We start from the raw sequence: 27,124 nt of genomic DNA, 5'->3' as shown, positions 1-27,124 counted from the left end.
TTCTATGGAAACTTATATTCCTAACTGAAGATTTTATTTTATAGTAGTTAAGTTGTTTAATCCCTCGTAAGAGCTCTAATAATTTTAAGCGTCGTAGGAATTGGTTTAAGTGAAATGGTAAGATAATATTTTTTTTGAAAAATTCTAAATTATTAATTTAAGTACAGAGATAGGGTATGCAGTGGCGGCGGTTGGACGTTAAAAGTGGGGGGGCAAGACATGATCTGAACAATTGTATATCAATGTTAGATTTCCTGGTTGTTTCTAACACTGTTTGATGAAAGGTTGTATAACTAATAGGATATTATCTTTTTTCACTTAAAATGCCGTATATCGTATTTCTATTTTAAGTAAATTCATAAGAGCAATACAGGTAGGTACTAGCCCTTTATACTCTTAAACATCGAAAGTGTAAGAAGAGATTTGAGATCTTGCTCATGAACATCTTAAAATTCTGTCTGAAAAACTGTTTGATCAGATTATTCAATGATAAATTCGCAAAATAAATAAATAGAAAAGATAATATTAATCATAGTAATGAATAATGAGGCATGGCAGAAGTTATTTTGAAACTGGGGATTAATGAACAACTTATACTTTTAATTCCACACATGCCATTAAAGGAATGTTTTTTCTCTTAGAAAATAAAATACAGTAAGTACTGCAGGCATATGCTATGACATTTAAAGAAATATGCAGTTACAATATTAATTGCTTTGAATTGTAATTAAAACGCAATTCGTGTAGCTTTCTTAACTCCATGGGAAGACAAATAACCAATACGTACTCACACAACGGCAAATATCATAGAGAACCATTTTTTTTCTATGAAACAGTAATACATACGAAACCTTTGCCAGGGTGTCCACATTCTGGAAAATAAGTGAAAGTCAGGGAAAGGCCAGGGAAGTAAAAATGTATCAGGTGAAGTCAGGGAAATGGCAGATTGGTCAGGGAAAGTCAGGAAAAAATCGATTTAGGTCCATTGTTCAATTACTGAATTTATGAAATAGGGTTGATTTCTTTACTGTTACTGGATGCAAAATGTAGCGTTCTCAATTATGATATTGAGGGAGTCAGTGTTCTCTGCTATAGTTGTTGAAACTAATTTTCTGCGAGAAACACATCTAACTGCATCCTGGCATATTTGCTCAAAAGGGTAGACGATGTTCTAGAAGAATTGAATGGTGCCAAGAGGATATCTGGACAAGTAGCTGAGAACGCAAAGAAATAATATCTCCAGCTAACAGTGAAAGCTCAGACTGAAGAATTTAAGGAATACTGGAATGAATTCATAGCCAATGACAGAGATGGTATTGGACTTGATGAGTTTTTGTTATGAAATTATGTTTTATCTTCTTTCATGGAAACGCATTTTTTGAAAATGGTCTCACAATAAATAAAATTCTCATTGTTGAGAACTCACAAGAAGAATCTCTGGTTGTTCAAGGGATCATATATGATTCTGTGATGAGAATAGGTGGATCATCAGGATTGATAATTACAAGAGGTATGATAAATTCAGTGAGAAGTTCAATGAGACAATATCAGGTGTATTTGGAAAAGAAAAGAGAAATAAATGCTGGAGACGAGAAGAGGAGAGAGATACGGAAGATACAGCAACAACTAAAGGAGCTGGAGGAAGAAGAGAAGAAAATTAAACTGCGGAGACGACAAGAAGGATATTCAGATCAATGAGAAGAAAACTATGCGACAAAGTATGAAACAAATTTCTAAATGGGTTGCATTTAACAACTGCACCAGCAAAAGTAATGTGTGTTTCATAGTGTGTGTGTGTGTGTGTGTGTGTGTGTTTAATTATCAGTAAAATCATGTATGAACTGTTTATTACTATAGCCAATATTATAATGCTGTGTAATTGGTATTGTAATGTGTAATTTTTTTCATATCTTAAGTACTCTGTATGCTGCACACTTTCGTTTGTAACTTTACAATTTGTGTAATATGTAGGCCTAATCAATATCGGCCTAATGCACATGTTTGTAAATTTACATTCCTTTGGAAAGAAAATTGAAAAAAGAAAGAAACAGAAGCGGAAGAGAACAAGGCCAACTATGGGGAGTGTGGAGGCTGGGTTTCTTTTTTTCTTCTATATTTTTAAGTTATTCATGGAAATCTGGAACTTTCGTCATGGAAAGTCAGGAAAAAGTCAGAGATCTTTTCTCCAAATTGTGTGGACACCCTTTTACATTTCTAAATGAAGCTATATAAATTAGGTCTCCGCTTCAAAAAAGTGGGGGGGGGGGCAACTGCCCCCTCTTGCCCCCCCTAATCGCCGCCCATGAGGGTATGTATTGTTAAATTCAGATAACAGTATTAGGAAAATCGTTCACTGCCGGGGAACGTTTTAGTGGTTCTGATTATTATTGCTTTTGATCATTCTAAAGCAATTTGTAGTTTAGTTACGTCGATTCAATTCAATTGATATTCAGGTTTTTAAGGATAAATCATCAGGAACTTAAAATCAGTGGCGGATCTACGCCGGATAGCTAGGCCGCCCAGTTTTCTGAGTGACAAAAACAGTTTCAGCTATTATTTATATATGTTGAAAGTTTATACTAAACTCATAAACTACCTATCACAGTCTGGATTCTGGCTTCCCCCCAAGTTTTTACCTTCTGGATCCGCCACTGCTTAAAGTGTTCTGCCTCTTACATGACGTGCACGATTGTCTTCATATGATTGCATACGCATAACAAGGAAGACTCAACTGTCGCTTCTCCTGTAGAATATATGCTGAGAATATGTCAGTATGTCATTTTGCTATGTTAAATTGATACTTCCAACAACAAACTGAACTTCAAACCGATAGTGGGTTGGTCTTACGACGTCAGTGGGTCAACATATTCGTTGACAATTCTTTTTGTGGGTGTTATAAAATTATGCAATCATATACATATATTATACACACACACAAAGATTCAAAGATCGGCCAATGAGAATGGAACCTTGACGTGCTCTGAGAGGTTGTCTTCTAAAATTTTTCTTGTTATGTTGACCCACTGAGTTGATCAATGTCTATTACTGCTTTTTTATTAAATGTATTTTTTAGTTACCTCTTATGTTTTGCTATGTATTCTTTTAACATTTTTCACGTTTTGTTTGAATTTAGTTTGTTGAAAGTTTTATTTTTGAGGAATTTTTATTTGAACTTCCCTTTTTTTTTAGAAGTTTTATTTTCAATTATCAATCCACAGACTGTGCCGGTCAGTGACCTTATCGCTACTGGAAAGAATAGCCTTGCTTTTGACGACCTCATTAAATACTAAAAATCAATCAATCAATCAAAACTCGGTCACAAGGCATCGCACAATTTCCTATATGTTTATTATTATTATTATTATTATTATTATTATTATTATTATTATTATTATTATTATTATTATTATTATTATTATTATTATTATTATTATTATTATTATTATTATTATTATTTGGATGATAAGGTGTATTTTTTTTATTAGTTTAACGATCCACGATTATGCACCGAAGCTAAGGGTACTGAATGAAAGGTACTGGATGATGATACTGAATTAAATTGTGGAATGGAGAAAATGGGAGAGAATGAGATATCCCCCAGAAAATTCATGCACAGCGTGTTTGTCCACCACAAAGTCCACTTGCCGCGAGCTGGGATTGAACCAGGAACCTCACTTACCAGAAGGGTTTTTGAGCTTTCGACCGTCACTTCGAGTATAATATCACTGAATATAGGACTGATTGGTTTCACTGTACATCTGCCAATGTTCTTTCCAAATTACGTTGGTAAAACTTGTGCAGTTGGGCGGTACACCTCTTCCTGACGTACGCAATGAGTTCCTCCTTATTCGTAAATATGTTTACCGCGCAGATAACTTATCAAATTCCCAAATGGACACAGCTCTAAAAGGATCATATCCGGGCTGTAACGTGTTTGGGGCGCTATCGTACGTCACAGCGTTGCAATTTTCTGCGTTATGTGTGCTGTGTGTGGCCTGCCATCGTCGTGATGCAGCTTTGTCAGTATTGGATAACTCCAGTCTCTTGATTCGTCATATCCATTGACGCACACAAGATCGCTCTTTTTTGATTTCCCAGAAAGTCAATGAAAACTGATCCTCTTAGATTTCAGAAGATAACAACCATCAGTTTGTTTCATGATCTGGAGAGTCATGGTTTTTGCTTTTTAGGAGATTGAGGGCACCTTCAGTCCAACTACTAACATTTGTTTTAGAGATCATAAAGAAACAATCACACTTTGTCTTGAGTGATAACACGAGAAAAACTTTACGGTCCACTACTAAAGCTTTTATACATGTTCCTCGTTAGCATAATCTTTATCAATGTCTTAGGAATTTAACGTGTACAGATTTTCTTGTGACTTAATCTATGAATATTATAATGCTTCCCTTTGTCATCTGTCCTCTTGAGTCGGAACGTGGCTTGTCATGTACGCTGAGATGACCACTCTAAAACCTGACAAGCCACCTTTATGCATTACTACGTTCTATTGTGGGGTTACCATGGACATTGCTATAAGTTTGCTATGAATGACTATGGCTGCATTATCGCCAGATTTGTACAGGAACTCAATCAGCTACAATTAACGGATGCTGACTTCAATTTTATCGTCAATTATGATACCTCTATTCAACTCAAAAATGTAGGCAGAAGAAAAGTAGGCAAAAGAGGTTGAATACTGAAAAGTTGAAAAACGAGGAAGTGAGAAATCTTTTTATTGCGAAATTCGAAGAAAAATATTCAGACGAGAAGATTATAGGTGCGGGTAGTAACAGACGGTGGTAACACATCAAATTTTGCATACAGCAGGATGCTGAAGAAGAAGTAGGTAACCGCAAATACAAAACTGCTAAGAAACCATGGGTTACAGATCAGATGTTGAAGACAATGAAAGAAAGGACGACGTGGAAACACGTTGATACAGAACGCAAAAAGATGTACGTTAAGTTAAACAACGAGTTATGAAGGGAAACAGATAGATCAAGGGAAGAATTACAAATGAAAATGCGAGGACATAGAAAAATTAGAAAGAGTTCGGAAATATGAGGAAATGTACAAGGAGATGAAATCTATGGAACTTCTAAGGAAACACGAAGTATTACGATGGCAATAGAAAATAAAATAGGAAGATAATCAGCTAGAGAAGTGAAGTCTTAGGAAGATGGAAGGAACATGTTGAGGACCTATATGAGAGTAGGGATAGACTACATGGCTTAGATGTTGAAGTGGATAACGAAGTAGACGAGTGTGATAAAAGGTTTAGTAACCTTCGGGATGTGTTTGGAAAAGCTATATCCGAGATTAGAAATGGAAAGACAACCAGGATAGATAATATACCAATCGAATTCATTAGAAACATGGGAGACAAGATCAAGAAAGAATTGTTCCGACTGAGCAATGTAGTATATGAAACAGGAGCGTGGCCTAGAGACTTCCTGACGACGATCATGATACCGATGGCTAGAAATCGAACCCAAAGAGATGCGAGGATTAAGGAGCTATTAATCTCATATCTCATGCAGCTAAAATTCTGCTTCGAATACTGAATAGAAGGTTATATGGAAGAACAAATGAAGAAGTTGAGGAGGAGCAGTTCGGGTTGAGGAGAGATAAGGGCATAAGAGATGCAATTGGATTGGGACCGTCGCGAAACAGTGTAGCAAACCGCGCAAAGGAAAAGAAACATTCGTAAAGAAATGTCAGCTATAACATGGCTGGCCTTTCTCATCCATACACACTTTGTTTCAGATAGTGTTGTTTAAACAAACATGGGCCGAAATATCCCTTGTTTACACAAAACAGCAAGAGAAGTGAACAGAAGTGGGATTCAATCCCAGATAGGTCGTGCTTTTGATCACCAATCCAAGATGATATTTCCTACACTCCGGAGCGAGCTGCCCAATTGTTGTTCCATAAGAGATAGTCCTTTGTAGTTTATGTAGTCTCCAAACGAGCGTTCGTATCGCGGGTTGGAATTGTGGTTTTCACTGTCCCAAACGGAATCCCAATATCCTCGGAAGGTATAATCTGTCAAGGCGGATGTACTTCCATGCACAGACATTATTGCAGTTACTTGTAGCGTACCTAAGTCGTGGGGTCTTGCCCTATTATTCTGTCTTTCGAATACACGTTTGTTTTGCCCGAGTCATCTACACTTCGTCCCGTCCATACCATTACACATACGTTTTTCGCGGTTACATAATTGGTTTTACTTTTGCATTTTACCTTACATTGATATATCACACACCCCGTTTCTCATTTCAATACCTTACCTTATATCCAAGATAGCGGCTTTCAAGATGGCCGCCAAGTCAGCGTTATAGCATATCAAAAATTTTGATATCAACCTGGTGCTGCCTATCCTTTCCGTTTTCGACATAAACGGGTATCTTGTGACGTTGACATTATATCATATTGGGGTAAAGGGAAAATTGGGGTAAAATTGAGAATTTTCTGTCCAGAAAGTTCTTTTCTTCAAATGTAGTGCCTCCCGGTGCGCCCCCAGTTACAGGTACCAAAATACAATATACCTTGAAACTACTGTTATTCATATGCAATGTGTGTGCCAAGTTTCATTGCAATATCTACAATAATTAAGAGGGAAAAGTATTTCTAAATCATGCTTGACAATACCAGATTTTTTATAGGGAAAAGTGAGATATAAAATAAACATATATAAAACTAGCAGCGTTCACCCCGCTTCGCTGCGGTCACCCCGGAACGCAATAAACTTTGTTACTTAGATAATTTTTACTTTTTCGCTTTCAAGTGATATGATAAAAACCATAGAAGATTGCACTAATGTTAACATTATATCGCCCGTCATTTATGTTAACCCGCCCCGCTTCGCTGCGGTCACCCCAACCCGCCCCGCTTCGCTGCGGTCATCCCGGAACGCAATAAACTTTGTTACTTAGATAATTTTTACTTTTTCGCTTTCAAGTGATTTATAGCGCCTGTCATGTATGTTAACCCGCCGAGTCACAGGGTCATGCGGGTTGCATATAAATACGTTTATTTTTATACCTATGATGAACTAATAACAAAGGATTTGTACGTATGGACACCTGAATGGTCAATTATCTCAAGACACTGGTAATTGAAAATTAAAGTGATATGATAAAAACCATCTAGGGTCCAAATCCTAACAACCCCCCAAAAATGAAAGAAATTGGTTCACCCGTATTAGCGTGATGAGCGGATAAAGGATTTTTTCTACGTATGGACACCTGATTGGTCAATTATCTCAAGACACTGGTAATTGAAAATTAAAGTGATATGATAAAAACCATCTAGGGTCCAAATCCTAACAACCCCCCAAAAATGAAAGAAATCGGTTCAGCCGTATTAGCGTGATGAGCGGACAAAGGATTTTGTGCGTTCTCTTTTATATATATAGATGATGTTCGAAGTATAGAGAGGAAATTTGCGTTTTGTTATAACGTTAGACCCTCTATATGTGAGATAAAACATCACTTGACATATAGGTTATAGGGTATGATAATTGATTATGTGTGCGCTTGGTACAGGGTTTGTTCCAAAGAATATAATAGCGTCAATAACAAATTAAAACTATGTAAAATGAAAGTAATAAAACATAACTTACAGGGATATTACAAATGGCGCTTCTTTGCCTGTCTCTTTTATTGTCGTTCGGAACATCTCTAGCGATTGTCCAACAACAATTGGCAAGCGCAGATTTACACCAGTAACCCTGATATAATTTCTACATCATAGATATAACTTGGTAGAAATGCACCGCATGTTCATCAAAGACTACTCTGCAATTTTCTAGGAAGAAATTATGTGGGAAATTATATGCATTTTTAGTGACATATTACACCCCATTGCTTGATAGAAGATATTAGGTGCTCCACTAATTCCTTATAGTTCTGAGACCGCTCGTTTCCCAAAACATTCGTCACCAATTTTCGGAAAGAATCCTATGCAATCCTCTTCTTATCTTCTAACAATCAAATTCAGGATCATTGAGGAATTAGCAACTTTGAGGGCCAATAAGGATTCCCTACCTGATTTTAGTTTAAGCAATTTGTGGAAGTTTACGCAGAATATATTTGAAGATCAATTTTGATGTGTTTATGAATAGCCGACATGCATCAATATTATCTTCTATGTTAAGTTTACTCATAAGATCTGTTACATTGTAACAACACACTATGTTACTTTCCGATGAAAATACTGTTCCAGGAGATTTTGACATGTTCATGCAGGTACGCAGGAATTTATTTCGGGAGCGGTCCTAAGCTTTTTGGAGGTCCAAACAAAAGGCTAAATTATATTAAAAATTGTAAAATTAAACCTCAAATCAGACTAAATTTACAAAAAAGTCGGAATTTTGGGGATCAAGACCCGCAAGACTCACCCTCTGCGTACATCCCTGAGGATAGCAATGAAACTAACCGTCAAACAATGATAGTTTATTGAAATAAGCAGACATCTCCTGTTGCCACGAACCCTTAATTTGCCCACCGGAGCACATCCGGTGATAGCATATTCCTTTGAAACTGGAACCAATCTTCAAAAACTAATTTCATATTCGTTATCAGCACCCTAAAATTAGTAAAAATTGGTTACTTTTATCTCCGAAGCATTTTCACTGTTGACCAGTGTAATCAGGGATCAGAACCAACATTAAAGAATGCGTTAATGAACAAAGGTACTTCTATATCTGTAAACATGTCAATGAACAACAAAGATTTCAATGTCATATAGATTTCAGTGGCAAATTCTAAAGAAGCAGTTCGTGATAATGAGTTCCTCGGTTGTATATAGAAAAATGGTGGAGGGGAGAGAAGAGTGAGCGAGAAAAAATATTGGGGTGGCAGTCGCCTCTCCTTGCCCCCTCCACTCTTTGTAGAGAATCATATGTAACGGAGGTGAGCGCCGGTTAACAATGTGCATCTTACTACCCCATAACTATACTGCAATTGATACTACTTTTCCTTTCTGACAGCTCGCTGCGTGCACGTGGTGCTCAATGCTGTGTTGCCAGCTTTTGCGTCGGGTATTGAAACACGAAATTATTTACTGCAAGTAAATCTCAGTTTTATAAAATTAAATGACACAAAAGAGAACTAAAAAGAATGCACTCAATAACCAGCAAGTCCTTGACATTAGACTAAAACAATGTGCAATTCATTCAAATTGGCAATGTGCGGAAAAGGTGGAATGTTTTCCATTGCAGAGGAAGAGAAATGAGCCACTATAATTGGCTGAACGTGCTGTTGCTATAGAAACAGTTCTTCTTGCCTGATTGTTGTGACCACGTGCAGGAAGGAAAAAAACAGGGGAAAGCAACTGTCAGAACGGACAAATTGTATCAAGTGGACTGTAATAGTGTTTGAGTGTATAGTATATACAAAATTAAATTGATAGCAAATCTGTATTACCTTTTTCCTTACGTTGTATTTTACGAATAATGGACGTTTCTTTTACAGGCAGAACAGTGTGAAGATCTTCAATTAGTTGAAATGGCTACAGAACCCAAATACCATGAACTGTCTGAAGGTCTGTTAGATGAAAAACCTGCAAAAGATCTTGAGCGGTCTGAAGGGTTAAAATTAGATCAAAACATCACAGCACACGAAGATCATGAACAACCCGAAGGAATGGAATTAGTTGAAGGTGCAGCACCGGAAGGCCATAAACATTGTGAAGATCTTGAATTGGCTGAAAAAGCTGCAAAAGATCTTGGACGGTATGAAGGGCTAAAATGTGACCAAAATGCCACAGCACATGGAGCTCATAAACAACCTGAAGGGATGGGATTAGTTGAAGATGCAGCAGCTAAAGACCATGAACAGTATGAAGATCTTGAATTAATTGAAAATTTTGCGAAAGGCCAGAAAAGGCTTTCAGCACACGAAGATCGTGAAAAGTTTGCAAAAGGCGATAATAAAAAGCTCAAATTAGATATGAATGCCATAGCACAGGATGGTCATGAGCAGCCTGAAGGAATGGAAGTGGTTGAAAATGCAGCATATCATCGTCAAACTCGGTCTCTAATGCGTAAATCACTTCGAAGGATTGAAGTACCTAAGAACCACGGTGATGACAACTTACAGCCTCTGAACCTCGACGATATGGAGAACCCTCCGTAAGTCTTTTGTGCATGATTTCATATTTCTACTACCTACTCATATATAACATAGTTCCAATTGAAATGTTCGATAATCAAGTATAATTTTCAAATGCTAAAAATATGCCAACAACAAAATAGGCAAACAAATTGTAAATAAAGCTCCAAACACAGCACTACAGTTGAAGAAATCAGTACTGAACTAGGGTGACGTGGAACAATTCTGGCACGGGGCAGGCACGAAGCCAGGACTTCGTAAAGGGGGAGGTTCGTGACATGAAATACTGTGGTCATCACACCAGGGGCTCGATCATTTTAAGCTATTATATTGGCAACATATATTGGTTCGTTTAGCCAGGCTTTCGCAATGAGGGGAGCGGGCATGACATGAAATACTGTGGTTATCACACCAGGGTCTTGGTCAATCTAAACGATTTTACTGGCAACGGTTTGTTAGGACAAAAAAGTGAGGATATGTTAGTAAGTATTTTAATAACAAACTATGAAGAAATCTCGAGTAAAAAAATAATTAAAAAAAATATTCTTGAAAAAGATTTCTCAATATCTACGTTCTTTCCTCTGTTCAGTCAAATATAACAATTTTCCTTTCATTATGACCTCATCCACTATTATAAAAAGTACATATTCAATAATGTCTTGTAAAATATTTTATATCTTCGTTCATTTCTCTGTTGAATCAAATGTTAACAGAACTTTCCTTTCCATAACTTTTTTGTTTTCATTATTCCGTCAACTACTGTCTATTCCAAATGACAGGTTATAGGAGCAGTATAAAACTCTGAAATAACATGTTTGATACTGCCAGTGGCGTATTTAGGGGGTGGCTTCCGGGCTTAAGCCCCCCCCGAAATCTTACTTAGTATAGTAAAGTAAATGAAATATCTTACAGAATTTCCACATTTCCAGACAGGCCCTCCCCCCCCCGAAAGTTAGCAAAGCCCCTTCCGAAACAAAATCGTAAATACGCCACTGGATACTGCAGAGAAGCGACGAAAAATTATGATTAAAATGTCCACCCTGCTACAGAACGGCACTATTCTTTCAAAAGCTTGAAATTTCCCTGAGTAGTAGCGGAAATTCTGAGAATTTCATAACTTTTCTAGAAATTTCTAATTCCCTGTCTTTTCCAGGATATCCCACTCAATCACAACCATGTACCGGTATCGCAAGTAATAGTACAAATTTCCTCATAAGAAAGAGTAACCAAAAGTGTGCTATAGCTTTTTTATTTTTAACGCTCATTCTTCTGTTTCTCGTTTCTTTTTGTTTCATCTTTCCTTATTTTTTTCATTTCTAGTTTCAAAGGGGGGTCTAGACCCCCCCTTGACTACATGCCTGCACGGGGCAATTATGACAAGAGCCTATAATTTCTATGTATTTCAGTTTTATATCTCTATTCAGTATATGTGTTATTTAGCATAGCATCTACACAAGGCGAACATAATTGTTTAATAAAAGCTGGTGGTAGGGGCTTTTATAAGCAATAAAAAAAGAAATCAAGACATCCACCCCATGGAGACTTCATAACATTGTTTGGCGTTAATTTTTAAGGTAGTCATTTAAAAAGTTTCTAGTACTGTAGTTGGTTTTAGCATATTTAAAAGCATTATGTAATTATTACAATAAATTATATGATTTGCCAGGAGTGCTATAATTGCCCCAGTTTGTTCTCCTATGGAGCAATTACGGCGCAAAATGTTCATATTCTATTTTACTATGAATGTAAAACTTGAAAAAGAAAATGTACCAAAAGAATGCTTGTTGGAAATGATTAAGGTCTGCTAAATTTGAATGTCTTTGTACCATCTGTGACATAGATACCTACGTTAGAGCTGAAAACTTTCTTTTTCTATGTGGATGTAGTGAAGTGGATTTTCCCCCATCTCTTACCTTAAATGGATGTGGATCATTTATAGTAGAAGACAGTGAAATGGCAAGCGAAATGTACAAATAGGTTTCTAAGTATAGAGGTGAACCTTTTCAATAGATTCGGCTTCAGATTTTGAATGGAAAGTCACAAGTTAGCCTTTAGCAAGTCTTTTAATGTAGCTGACAATATAGGAGGTTATTTACATTTTCCAACATACTGGTGTATAAATTTTCTATAATTTTTTTCTGGTATAGGTGGTCTATAATTTTTTAAAAATAAATTTAGGCCTAAGAGTTTTAAAGTCTATTTGTGAGTTTTCTTAGTTAAATTGTTCTTGTATCTTTCTGTAGACTAAAAGAATATATATAACTGTTGTTTTTACTATCTGGCGTTTCTATTTATAATTTCACATAAATAAAGACAGCAAAGGCCTATGACGAGATTGCCCGAAAGTCAGTGTAATGTGTATACAATAGAAGCTAGAAGACTTTGTCATAAATCTCTAGCATTGAAGCAATTCTGATAGTTCTGTGTTCAGAAAATAAATATCAAACTTTCCATACAGCCGTTTGAGATTTTTCTTCTTAAGTCATGCAAATAATACAGAAGTGACATAGAATTATTATGGTCTTTGTAAAAATTAAAACCAGTTTGATAATATACAGTGTTTCATAACTGTGGTGCCTTGTTGGAAATATATACTACTATTACATACCTTAATAGACATCCGAAAAATAAGTCAGTGGCCGTCGTTGCCTTTCAGTGTACGGATAGAACGATCCCCAATGCTGAAGTAAGTACTTCGTGAAACCCTCTTTGGCAGTACGTAAAACTTCAACCCTTCGTCATATGGTATCTACTAAGTGTCTAGTGACAGGTGGTACCATTCATTACAGAGAGCGTAAACTAGTTGTTGCTAGAAGAGGACGTGCCTTGTTTTAGAACTACACATTGACAGTGAACACCTATTCTATGATATTGAAAACAGTATTATTATCCACAAGCAACACGGCACACGCAACGCGCCACATCACACCATACTTTTCGTAGTCATGTGCTCAATCTGCACAGAAACGATTATTGTGTACTGCACGCTGAAGCCAGCTACGGGCAGATTAGGTAACAATGTAGCCAACACATAGACCAACATCAACTAACTTACGAAAAATTCTAAAACGTGGATACTCAATATCAGCGTGCTCAAGACAAATGATGTGCGTGATAAAATGATCACCCGTTTAGGTACACTATCTCATGGTAGAATCTATGGTTTTACTATCTCATGGTTATATCCAATTGAAAGTGACTGATTATGAAAGAATTTGTGGAATGTCAATGTGGGCGGAAACGGAATAAGCCCGACAGAATCCACGAACACGATATTCTCCTCCATAAGAAGTTGAACCTCCTGCCAAAGCACCGCGGAGGTCTGTGAGGTTGATGGTTTGGGAACCTCCTGCCCAAAGCAGCGCGGAGGTGGGTTGGTGTTTCCTGCCCAGTGCAGCACGAAGACGAAAGGAACTTCCTGCCCAGGCAGCAGAGATAGGTTGGAGTCTTCTGCCCGAGCGGCGCGGAAACGAAAGGAACCTCCTACTCAGTGCAACGCGAACGTAAGGTAATATCTGCTGCCTAATATCTCCGCGGAGATGAGATAGAATAGGAGCCTCTTGCCCGAGCAGCACAGATATTACGTTAGGGATTCTCTCCTGCTTGGAACAGCGCGAAGATAAAGGTAGGAGCGATGAGCTGGAACTGATCTTCTTGATCTCGACGTGCTATTTCATAGCCATCCTTTGGAGGGGTTGTCGGAGTCCTTCGTGCTTCTTCGTGTCCTTCTTCGTACTTCTTCGTAATTTGCTTCTGTCGGCTGCTTGTTGATCCTCGTGGAGAAGCACTTGCTGTTATTTACAAATATGAGGTAATATTCCAATATGTACAGTCTCTTAATACGATTCCTTTTCTTTCTACACAGGACTGTTACTCAGCTAGCAAATAGAGTTGTAGAATTGGATGATAAGCTTACCGATAAACGACATCATCTGCAGCTGATTAAGATGAAGTACAGGAACCAATTGCGGAGTCTACTGCGCTTATGCAAGAGAACACAGGTATTTAACAATATATATATTTGTCTTTAGAGTATTCATCAACATTTCATTTATAAATAGAAAAAGAAAGTACAAATATTGTGGAAATTTCCGCTTACGGGAATCAAACCCGGGATCACGTGCACCAAAAGCACATGCGCTTGCTATTAGCAGGCGAAAATAGACTGGGGTAAAACTAGTCAAGTGTAGAATCGAATATCCTTCTGCATCGCAATGATTCTTTTCTCTGTATCCTGCTAATATTGTCGTTTGTGTAACCCACAGGCATATTTCTCCCTGTTATTCTTCACAGCTCTTCCTCAAGTTTTGTAACATCTTTTATTCATTTTCTTTTTCGATTCCGCAAGATGTACCATATCATCGGCAAATCATATGTACCGTACATAAATATAGTTGTTCTCGGCCAATCAGCCAGGTAAATTCAACGTCGTCCAATGTTTCGAGAAGCGACAATATTGTTCCCTTCTTCAGGATAAAGTATGAGAGATAAAAAAAAAAAAAATACAGAATTCTTTATTATATAAGTGCTGGCAGGAAGGGGGTGCGGAATTCGATTGGTCAATGGCGACGTCCAATCAGCGTCAGTCTATGGCCTCAATTGTGACTGGCTGGGTTGGTTGACAAACCCTGATTGGTGTACATTTTCTTCCAATGAGGGGGAAGCCATGTTTGGCTGAGTTGCAGACCGGTATCCCAATTGAGGTTCCGGCGTTCTTCTAGTATTGCTGGGTTGATTGCCCGAAACTAACTATATTCATCACGACATCAGGAAAGATTGAATTTTTATTTTATATCCATATAACCATTTTAGATCCTTCCGAAATACCATTTTCGTTATGTAGGCTTTTCTTCACTATTTCTTCTAGAAAGATATTAAATAATACTGGCAAGAGACATCTCTGTCGAACTCATTTTCGAATTACACTCCCCTATTCTAACACTTACTTGTTGGTTCACATGTGAGATTGTTATCAATCTTCGAACTTTCAGTTCCAACTCAATCTTCTTTGGAGCTCTCATTAATTCTCAGTAATAAACTAAGGTGAATAGCTATTTCATACGATGTTTCATAAAATCCAATCCAATACGTACATGATCAGCAAGGTGACCAGAACTTTTACTTTAAAAAACGGGACGCATACGAATCGGCGACCGGGGGGGGGGGTGACTTCCACATTGCATTTTGGGACTCGGCAGTGTTTTCAATTTACAAAATACACAAGTAAGAATGATAACACAGCGTTTCTAACTTAAGTACTACCCAACAATACTTTTAACTACTTGAACACTCAATTCCCTTTTGAACCACAGAACACTCAATTCTCATTTGAATATTCAGAAGTTCTAGGCACGGCTGAACCTTCCCAATGAGTGTTGGTACGGAAAAGTGTAGAATTAGCATTGACCATTTATATTTTGAATAATAATTACGGAACACCTGGGCCTTTTTTTGCTTAAAAACGGGACATTTAGGCGTCCCGTTTGAGAATCAGAAGAAAACGGGACAACGGTTCAAAATAAGGGACTGTCCCGGCTAAAACGGGATGTCTGGTCACCTTGATGATCACAGGCGCCGACTACACGGGTGTTCCAAGGACCAAGCGCCTGTTGAGGATTTTCGAAAGGTTCTCAGTACCCATTGGATTTTTCTGTCTCTTTTCTTTGGTCAATATTACTAAGCACATTCGAAATAGAAAAAAGATCTCAATGTTCAGTTTGAGTGTTGTTCAATACAAAATTTAGGTAATTGAGTTAAAAAAAAAAATAAAACTAACTAAGGACTTTGCAGTTTAAAAACAATTTCACAGTTCATTTTCTTTCAATAGCTTTCGGATCTTTAATAATCTCTCTTGCTATTCAGGTGAAACCTTCAATTTTGGGAACCATTGATCTATTGGATGGATGTATTCAAATATTAGAATATGAGACGTTCTGATTTATCACATTAAGTACCGAAGTGCTCATTACGTACACATTGAAAAAAAATTAACAGTTGGCACTTATGTGCGTCATATCAAGATACTGCATTAGAATTGTTTATGCTATGCTTTATAATAATAATAATAATAGTTATTTCAAAATATACTTACATTTTTGTAAGTTGGTCATCTTTATGGTTGGTTTAGACGGACAAGTTTTGCTGATAGATGGCACTACAGTCTTCGTATCTCTCCCATGTATTTTTTATCTTTCACGAAAATTCACGATTTCTCTTACAAATTTCAACCTACACACTTCAAATTTTTAGAAAAGGAACTTCATAATCTATCAAAGGCAATAATCCGTGCCGATTTTTTTTATTTAGAATTTTCTTCATTGTTGAAATGGCTTGATTGATGAAATGGATATCCAAACCTTATCAATGGAACTGTTTCAACAATGAAGAAAATTCTAAATAAAAAATCGGCACGGACTGTTCTCTTTAATAGGTTATGAAGTTCCTTCTCTAAAAATTTGAAGTCTCTAGGTTGAAATTTATAAAAGAAATTGTAAATTTTCGTGAAAGGTAAAAAAAAAAAAAAAAAAAAAAAAATACAGGGGGAGAGATAGTGACTGTAGTGACATCTATCGGCAAAACTTGTCCCTTTACACTAACCTTAAATGGAATCGACGCTAGCCATCCCTAGAGAGGTTTCACTTTAAAATTGTTCGTAAAATTAGTCTCATTTTCAATACTAGAGTTACTTGTTTATTTTATTTTAGAAATGGTGCTTTATTATATGTAATGAGTAAACAGGTAAATTGCCAGACTAATAAATAACTAAATAAAATGTGTGGATGTGGAAAAGGTGCACCGGAGCATGTAAAACGTCACAAGCAATGATCAACATTCCCTACTCTTCTCTTTCTATGTGAGAAGTGAATTCTGCTTCTTTCTCCCAAGGCAATCGTAATCTTAAATTCTATAATACTAGCTCTGTTCAGGAAAAAAATCGAAGAGAATTTGCCTTTAAATATATACTGGGTATATTAAAAGTTCAGGGAAATAGCTCAACTCCATTATCAGCAAATATACGAAAAAGTGGAAAGAAAGGCGTTGTTGAGAATGGGTGGGTTTCAATTCAACATGGCGGAATGTTTCTAATCGCACCTGGCGTTTGGAGTTCACGCTAGTTAAGGCACTCTACATTAAATGAAAAAATAAAGTTTTCAGTTCACGAACATAACATAAGGGCACGTAAAAATGAAATGGAGAACGTGCACATTGTTGTGTGAGGGAACCTCGAACACGTTTCCCAAAAATGCTGTGTTCTTGGTATGGTAAGGACTCAAGAGAATAACCTACTAAACTATAGGGACCGCGAGAACTCGTGAAGTCTGGACTTTACACCGATCACAGAACTGCTTTGCCTCACGTGTCATACATCGGAATAATACGGTACGATTCGTGGAGCTGCCTTCCGAACGCACACTTGAGAAAACGTGAAACATCAGAATTGCATCAGCAATGTTGCCAAATTTTAGAAGACATGGTGAGCGAGCGAAAAGAAAAAAACTTACAGAGCTATACCATGAACACTAACAATTATTCAAATTAAACAATAATAACAACAAAAATATGCAACAACGACAACAACAATTAACAACAAAAATAAACAAAACGAAACTTAACGACAATTCGACAACACTGTACAATCAGGAGATATTCTCCATAAAACGCCAAAAAGGAGACTAACCAAATTTCGTGGATGGGGTTGACAATCGGGACTCAATCCTGCATTTTATTAGATGCTGAAATTGGTAGATATAGTCCAAGCTTCACGACTCGTTGCGATCACTATAACAACGTTGCTTTTTCAATTAATATGGTGCACCTTACCAGTGGAGCAAGAACGGCTGGTGTGATTGAAAAAAAAAAAACACCATATTAGACTAAGAAAACACAGTCGTTTCTAAATCATTTCTTTTGTTTCCGTCTTCCCGTAATTTTTACTCAAAACTAAGTTGGCCTATGGCCCCGGATTCTAGCCTCGCTGCTGAAAGAGACCTTAAACTCAAAAGCAACTCAACTCTTCATACACCTCGTATACTTTGCAGCCAGAACCTCGCGGAACCACAATCTCTCCTGCCCGTAACCTCACCGGTCATATTCTCGCCTCACTAAGATCGAGCCGTCCAAAATCTCGAGGGACAAATCTTTCTAAAAGCGATTTTCTTCAACGTGTACAGTGTTCAAAATATCACTGTATGTATACATATTAAAAATAGCATATCCAGTTAAATTTCGAATAACAGGTTACTTCCATAATACGGACAGCTTTTTCTTCTTTCCTCTCGGCAAAAATATATGTATTACTACAAGACAGCTCCCTCTCTCACACTCATGGACAGTCTACTTTTCTTTCCCAACATTTTACTGATCTCTTCATAATGGACTTTAGCACAGAAACCACTTTCTACAATTTGCAATCAAATCTAAGTATAGTACGGCGGACAGAAAATGCACTTCAAATAATTCAATTGTTGTCGCGTGATAACGAGACAGACAACATTGATTTGAATATGTGAAGCAAAAACTATGCGAATTGATCCCTTTCCTCTTAAAGCGAAATCTTTCGAAAACGCTGTGGTATGTGTTCGCTGATTGTTTAATGAGTTTACATTTCATGTTTCGTCTTTCTCACTCGACGGACTTGTTAGATACTCTATTTTTATTTATTTATTTATTGGACAAATTATGAACTCCTTTTCTCCCTTTAGGATATACATTTAATCAAAGTGGCATGATAAAGAAAGAAAAAAAAAAAAAAAAAAACAGTTCGATGTACACTCATGTCCAAAATTATTGTCGCATGTCTATAAATATGTTTTTGTAGGAATATAATTTAATAACGAATTCTTCCGGTATTTCTTATAATGTTAGTATGTGTATAATCGACAAAGACATGTATGTGGCAAATTTCATGTCAAAAGAGCAGTAAATAGGAACAATAAAACGAAAATAAAACGTTCTTGTCCATTTAGCAACATTTTGTTTTACTCACTCTAATTTTCGTATTTATTATTCTTTTCCTGTGGAATTTACCACAAATATATATTTCCCTATTATACACATAGTATCAGTATTAAAAGTACCCTGCAAAATCATATCAAATTCTATTCTTACAAGGAGACAGTTATAGATATGCGACAATCATTTTGGACATGAGTGTACGTATTATGTTCAACCGATTCAGTCGTTTTCTCGTGATGAGTCAGACAATGTCGATTTGAATGTGAGAAAAAAACTATAGAAATTGTTTCCATCCCCCCTTAAAAGTAAAAATTTCGAAAACCCTTTTACATGTGTCAATTTGTGTTGAATGAGATGGTTACGTGCCGAATTTCGTGTTTCTAATTTAAGGAGCTCGTGAGATAGTCAAGTTAGATGAGTGCAAGTCACCGTATCGTCAATGCTGTGGATTATCTATCATGAAATATATGACCTCTTAGTTCGTTCTTCGTGATGCATGTTGCCAATGCTTTTGAATTTGTTGATACTGTTCTTAAGTTTGTCTTGTTGAAGATTTTTTTTCATTTTAACTTACGGATTGTTCATACGTCCTAGCGCGCAGGCGATCACATACCTTGGCTATTCGCTCTTCAGTAGAGTACATTTCGCAGTACAGATCATTTGCAAAAAAAAGATGAGGAAGTACTAGGGAGTTTATAGACACCCTGTATATAAACCAAAATGGATGCACAAATGCGTCATCTCGGAGCCGAAAATTTGTACTGCTGCAGCCAAAGTACGGAAAGATCTAGGAAATTCTGCACCTGCTTCAAACCTGTAATGTATTGCTCCACGTTTGAGTACATTCTGACGGGTGCTGCCATTTTCACACCCCTGTTCCGCCCTCATGTAGCTTGTAGCTTCCATCTATCGATCATATTGAAATTGTACAGCGCGTTTCAAAATTTGGAAGTAATGCTGCTATTTTCACACTTCTGCTCTGTCTTCCTGCAATTTGGTGCTGCCACTATCGGTCAATACAAATTGCGTGCTGCTTTCCTTCTTAATTTGGGACTAATGCTGACATTTTTACACTCCCGCTCCGCTCTCGTGTAGCTTGCTGTTCCCATATATCAGTCATCTTTAGAATGTATACTTTTTTTGGGGGGGGGTTTGACAGTAATGCTAACATTTTCACACTTATATTCCACTCTCTAGTACCTAGGTACTGCTACCAATTAGCCACTTCAAATTGTGCACTGCTTTATTTTTAAAGTTGGGAGTAATGCTGACCATTTTCACGCTCCTGTTCTGCTCTCCTGTAGCTTGGTGCTGCTACCTATCGGTTGCTTTTTAAACTGCGCGCTGCTTTTAAATTTTTAGTAGAAGTTTAAGGTTTAATTTTTCCTCGTATATATGAGTACAAAGATCTACCGTTTACAATCCTTGTAACTTAGGAAGAAACAGAACAACTTTGTGTTGACCACTCGACATTCGTGTCAAAAATATTTGAGGTTCTCATAAAAGTTGAATAAGATAATTGTTCAGATACCATTTTGTGTTCAACATGTTCTTATTATTTTCTAAAAATATACTACAATCCAAAAGAGAAAGATCTCATATAACCCGACATATCCTGCTCTATTATCTGTTCCAAGATATCCAGGCTAGCAGTAGAAATTTTAAGGATATCTACGGGGTTTTCCTTTAATTTCAATGGGATATGACTGTCACGAGACAATATTAGGATATTCAAAAGAGTATGAATATCCCGTAAGGAACCCAGGAATGTCCCACAGGAAGTCTCGTAGCATATCATCTGAATTTCCATATGACGGCCACGGAAAGTTATTTGAAAAAAAAAAAATGGAGTTCTCTGGATTTTCTGATATCCCTGTGCTGACAGCGTCTCTGCGGTAAATGGGATATTCCTTTATGATAAGTCACAAAAACTTTATATATTCTGTTCACTGTCTCATAGATGGGCCAATCTGCTTATACCGTGCTAAAAAAAAGAAAAGAAAATCGTATTATTGCTCTTAGGATAAAAGTACGAGTGAATTTTTTTCCCGCCCGCTGAAAGTATCAGTCGCTGGTAGTCGACCAACAAGTGAAGACGTGTAATGTGCGGTCCTCGGATTTCGGTAGGAAAACTTGAGCAGCGATATTAACATCAAATTTTACCTAAAGTTTTGGCGATACTCAAGCAAAAGCCATTCAATCGGATCGGTTAAACATTCAATTTAAAACGAGAATTTGAGCATGAGGAGAGTGTCCGCGAAATTTGATTCAGACTTTCATCGCCAAACACAGCATTTCTGCGTGTCGTCAGGCTCCCTACTCACCTGACATGGCTCCCTGTGACTTTGGCTATTTTCTAAGTTCAAAATGCCACTAAAAGGGATTTGATTGAAGTTAAGAGAAGACATCATGCAGAATACGTCGGCATGGTTGCTCACCATTGCAAAAACTGCGTTCCAGAAGTGTTTCTAACAATGGCGGGAGCACTGGGAGAAGTGTATGTGCATTACCAAGAAGAATACTTTGAGGCGGGATTAGTGTATCGGATTTCCAAATCAATTAAATGTATTTTTGCCAACCAGTGGCGTATTTAGGGGGGTGGCTTCCGGGCTTAAGCCTCCCCCCGAAATCTTACTTAGTATAGTAAAGTAAATGAAATATCTTGCAGAATTTTCACATTTCCAGGCAAAGCCCCCCCCCGAAAGTTAGCAAAGCCCCTCCCGAAACAAAATCGTAAATACGCCACTGTTACCAACCAAAGGTTCGATATTTTTTGAACACACCTCGTATTCATATTATTGTTCTTAGGATATGTCACTTGCTATATTTACTACTTGCTATATAAACAATTTGTATAGATTGTTGTTTACTGCTAAACACATGATTAAGTTTATTGTTTACTTTGACAGGCTGAACTGAACGTGTTGAAGAATAACCCCCCAGCAGGACCGATAAATCAACAGCTGAAGTATCAGATTTGTGATCGTTGCCGAACTCATCGTAGTGATCAGGTAAAAATGTAGTTATGTAATTTTTTTCCTTGTAAATCGTATGAACCAAAGTATCATTAGCTGAGAAAACTGTACTTACACCACCTAAAACTATGAATATTTGGCAACGTCGGCCTGGAACAGTTTGCAGAGCATTACAGGATCTCCAGTAAGAATATTAGTACAGGATCAGGGCTGTCCATAAATTTCAGCGGTCACCAGACAAATTTCATCAGCCCTTCACTATTGCCAGCTACTACGATTTTAGCCAAGTAACAATTGCCAGAAAGTTGCCAAACTCATACGTTAAACATATAGGATTAGGATTTAGATTTCTTGGTTTTCGGTATATATGGCCATGCAGCTCGTCACGTTTTGAGGGATAACGTCCCTCAGCAATCACACAATCCGGGGAAAGGGAAGGAAGAAAGGATCGGGGAAGGAAAGAAGCGGCCTGGGACCTATAGGGTAGGTACCACCCCGGCATTTCCCTGGTGTGAATGAGGAAAACCCAGGAGAATCTCATTCGGGGTGGCTGGCCGGAAAAAGCATTTTACACTTTTCGACCAAGTGCCCCCACCGGAAATCGAACCCGGGACCGTTCGCACCGAAAGCGAGAGTGGTTAAAAATAGAATATTTAATTTAATCTCTAGATCCAGAAAATTTATGGTTATTTGTCGCTGTCGTGAATTTAAAACTTGAAAAAGTTACAATGACTGAAGAACACTTAAAAAAAAATCCATGGCCATTACAAAGCATTACAAAGGATCAGGTTCCCCTTTCTCTCGGAGTATCTCCCCCTTATGGGCGGCCCTGACGCCATATGAAATTCAGATTTAAAAAAAATAGAGAAACGACACAATAGATTCCACTAGCTCTAGAGAAGACGTTACCTTCTACGGCTAACCATCTTCAAACTGGAAAAAATTATATATATATATATATATATATATATATATATATATATATATATATATATATATATATATATATATATTTAAGTACATACGTATCTGTGTAGTGTGTATGCAGTGATGATTTCAGAAAACTTTCTCCGGGGGAATTTCAATACACGGAGGGTGACAGTACTATTTCGAAAATATTAGTAATCCAAGTTGTGCACGATCGGAGATATGCTCCAGGACAGAGGCGGATCTAGAAGATAAAAACCTGGGGGGGGGGGGCTGCCAGACCCAAGGCTATCTTAGATATATCATAAGTTTACTATGCATAACTATCATAAGTTTTCAAAAGTATTTAAATAACAAGGTCACCAATGCTTATGTGGGTCTTCATGTATTTTTATGAATATGTAGTTTTTATTGTTATACTATATGTATCTTTCTATGAATATACAATATTTGGCATAATTTGAACTCAATTTGTCTTAAAATCCTCATATTATATGCCTTCTTAGACCCTTGTCTGTAACCAGGCACACACTTGAATGCCCCCCCCCCTTAAAGTTACAGAGAAATCGGCGACCTTGATAAATAATAGCTTAAGTTATTTTTGCCACTCAAAAACTGGGGGGCCTGAGCCCCCGGTCCCAGGCTAGATCCGCCACTGCTCTGGGGGAAAATTTCAACCTCTGAAATCATAACTGTGTATGGGCCTAGATGAGATTACTAAAGATTGAGAAGATTGCTCAACATTGGATCAATAAAGAAAGAAAGGGAAAAAAGGAATGACAGAATTCAATAGTCGTGAAATAACTACATAATTGTGGTCTCCTCGAGAGTGTAAGTGCAACTTATTTTTAATAGAATAGTTAAAGGTTAAATTGTATTTACTGCAAAATGAAATTCTTCTCCAATTGATGTCCATTTTTTCACGGAATGACTCTTCTAGTATGTACTCTTAGTTTAGGTACAGGACGATTTTTTCCCTTATTTTTTTCTTACTTTAAATAAAAATGCATATTTCTGATAACAATTCATTGACAAATAAATCCGATTTATGTACAATCTATGCTCTCTCTCTTGATGAAGCTTTGGTTACGTCTTTACGAAGTCAGTGAAAATAACGAGATTCATATTTTAAAATAACCTACACGTTAAAAAAAAAAGTTAATATGTTCTTGTATAAGTGTTGAATAGATAATAATAATAATAGTTTTAGTATTAGTAATATAGCTATTACTTTGAAATTGATTGCGCTTTTAACAGCGTTGTGACAGTAGCTACTGCATTGTCGCGACGCAGTTCTCTGTGGTAGGGGCGAATTTTGGAATTATGGATAGAGACACGAGTTTTTTGCAAAGCGCGATAAAATGAAATGCATTAGAATTAAATAATTTTAAGTTTCTTGACGTTTTATAATATCCTATGTGTATTTTCATTGGTTTCCGTTGCGCGGTAAAACGTGAAATTTGCAGTTTTGCGCGAAATTTCTAACAATACGCGATATAACACGAAATTTTAAAAATACGTTTTTATTAATTTAAAAACGTCAATTATCCGCTGACGGAATGGTAGAACGCGGCATGAGCGGTGCATTTTGGCTGATTCGGACACGGCTATAGAGGACATGTTATGTGTTAGCTATCACCATCGCGAACTTTCCTACTCATAGTAAGTTTATTTACTGATTTTCCTTCAGTTTGATTTAAATATATATACATTATAGTTTTCCATAAGTGAAATTTACAATGTCAAATGAAAAATTCAGTGTATTTTAGTTTTAGGTAATTAATGGTGTATTTCTGTAGTGATCTATGAATAAAAGGAACAATTGTAAATATGTCAATTGGGTATGTTTTTCGCGAGCTACATAATGCGGAACTGTATTTGAAAAATGCGACAAAACGCGAAATATAAAAAAAGCGAAATTTTCAAATTCTTAGTGCGAAAAACTTGTGCCCCTAATTATCAAACATGCACAAGACCTAAAGTGCATAAACTCAAACTGCAGAAGACCTAAAATTTATAACTTTGTTTAGGACTTATGAACGTTATTCCAGTATCGCTATAATTAACAAAATGTAATTATAGGCTAGATCTATCATTAAGTCTTAAACTTTCATTTTCAATATTTCTCAATATTTTCAGAGTTGTTCGTATTTTTTCTACAATGCAGTTATAATTACGAGTATTTTCTCTGAATTCCATTGTATCTGATCTATAGAGGATTTGGTGTGTCAAAACAACGATTAATTCCTCCTTTCCACAAAATATGTAGAACGGATTAGTTCCAAGAATTATATTACTTTTACACTTTTATTCTTCTTAACGTAGAGACGGGGTTAAAAGCTCATGTTTTAGGATTATTTTGCTTCACTTTCGATTATTGAGCACAATAGTATGAAGAGGAGGGGTCATATTCTACGTAAACCTACAATTTAACATAGAATCCAAACAATTTGTTGGGATTTAACTCCTTGTCATCCACGAAAAGTTGGGGTGATTACCAAGGGCGCTGATTTCTCTGTAAATTTTGGGGGGCCCATTCAGATGAATAAGGTATATATGAGGATTTTAAGACAAATTGCATTCAAATTATGCCAAATATTGTATATTCTTAAATACAATAAGGGAGGGCCCAGATCAGCCTTGGGGTCCCCGGGCCCCCTTGGACCCCCAGGATCGGCGCCCTTGATGATAACAGAGCTCTAATGTTAAGAACCGGTGCTTGATAAGCTGACAACAGTGTTGCCAAAAAGTTGACACAAAAAGTCGCTAAATGGGAGATGAAATGATGACCAATTTGGGGTGAAAAGTCGCTAAATATTATTCGTAATATTCCGTATCTCTCTGTATTATATACATGTCATTTAGATTACAATGTATGTTTTACTATATGATCGATTTCACTTGAATGAAATCAAACAAAAATATTAGAATAAAAAAGGGAGTTAAAAGCTTACATCCACTTCACAGTTCTCGAGCTGTTACTACAAATTAAAACATATTGGTCAACAGTGCCGTGCCATGGAAAATCAACACACGGGGCGAGGGTATTCGACGGCGCCCCGTACATATGAGAGAGGTCGAGAGACCACCTGTGAAGTGCCGCCATGATTGGCGCGAAGCGCAAGAAAATTTTCAAAAATGAACTCTGCTTTTCCTTGATTTTGAGCACTTTTTATTACTTTATTCCTTCTATTTTTTATATGCGCATATACGTTTTCCTAACATGAATAACATCATACGACCACTTCCTAAAGTATAAATCTGATCTAACCCTGGTCAAATTAAATATTAGATTGAAAAATACCGCTCTTTATCTCAAACATTCCAAGTAATTTTTCTCTCTTTTTCTTTCTTTCTCTTTCCTCCGACTTTTGTGTCCCCTTACTTTGGCACCCGGGGCCGTCGCCTCATTCGCCTCCCCCTCAAGGCACGGTACGGTTGGTCAAAATTATTTTCCGTTAGAGGGAAAGATGTAGGCAATCAGAAGACAAAGCGGGATTCTGGGGATTTTAAACACTATAGGCTATATATTTCTCCCTCATTGACGCTTAGGCTGATTGAAATAAGCGAAAGAAGTTGCTCCCAGCACAAAACTCGCTAGGTTTCCAAGTAAGTCATCAAATCTTCATTTCAAAATCAACAAAAGAAAGTCACAAATCGGATCATTCTGGAGGTCCAATCCTCTAGATTTAGGGACTTTTCCCCCCAAATTGGCAACACTGGTTGGCAACCGTGCGTGGCTCACGTCTCGCATCAGAGCTGTCAACCTATTTCGTCAAAAGATGCGTAGATACTGTATAATCCTATAGAACGTGCTACAACAAAGAGGATTATTACAGTAATTAACAATATTTTATTAGCCCATGTTATCCTGATCATTAGATTCCAACATATCTAGTTACTCATTATTTTAAGTGAGCTGCAAACTGAACATTTTTCTAAATTTCTTTTTTGTTTGTTTTCTTGCTAAGATTTTCATAATATTTTTAATTAATTTGTTCTTATTATTTTATAGGATCACTTCTCAGTTTCCCCCGACCAACCTGAACAATGATATCCTTGTTTGCATGTTCGATATTAATTAATTAGTACAAAATCTAATGAGGTGAAGAAACTACCTGGAGTTCTTTCAGTCAGTAAAATAAAAAT

At 36.9% G+C, this 27,124-nt stretch overlaps 1 protein-coding gene across 1 annotated transcript; it reads left to right on the top strand.

Moving 5' to 3' along the window:
- LOC145688864 (uncharacterized) lies at window positions 1–27,124 on the top strand. Its single transcript, XM_081763033.1, has 5 exons — window positions 1–117; window positions 9,480–10,138; window positions 13,984–14,119; window positions 21,983–22,084; window positions 26,991–27,124. Exons 1-5 carry the CDS (start codon window positions 115–117, stop codon window positions 27,027–27,029), a joined length of 939 nt encoding a protein of 312 aa, XP_081619159.1. The 5' UTR covers window positions 1–114; the 3' UTR covers window positions 27,030–27,124.

This window comes from Thermobia domestica, chromosome 7 (genome assembly GCF_964235325.1).
Source record: "Thermobia domestica chromosome 7, izTheDome1.hap1.1, whole genome shotgun sequence".
NCBI classification, from domain to species: domain Eukaryota; kingdom Metazoa; phylum Arthropoda; class Insecta; order Zygentoma; family Lepismatidae; genus Thermobia; species Thermobia domestica.
Note: the sequence above shows the minus strand (reverse complement) of the source record. Positions and strands in the feature narration are given on the sequence as shown.

Bases quoted from the DNA above. Each gene is read 5' to 3' on its own strand.
- LOC145688864 (XM_081763033.1), top strand. The intron at 14,120-21,982 runs GTATTTAACAAT...TTACTTTGACAG, and splicing joins GCTTATGCAAGAGAACACAG to GCTGAACTGAACGTGTTGAA. The intron at 22,085-26,990 runs GTAAAAATGTAG...ATTATTTTATAG, and splicing joins GAACTCATCGTAGTGATCAG to GATCACTTCTCAGTTTCCCC.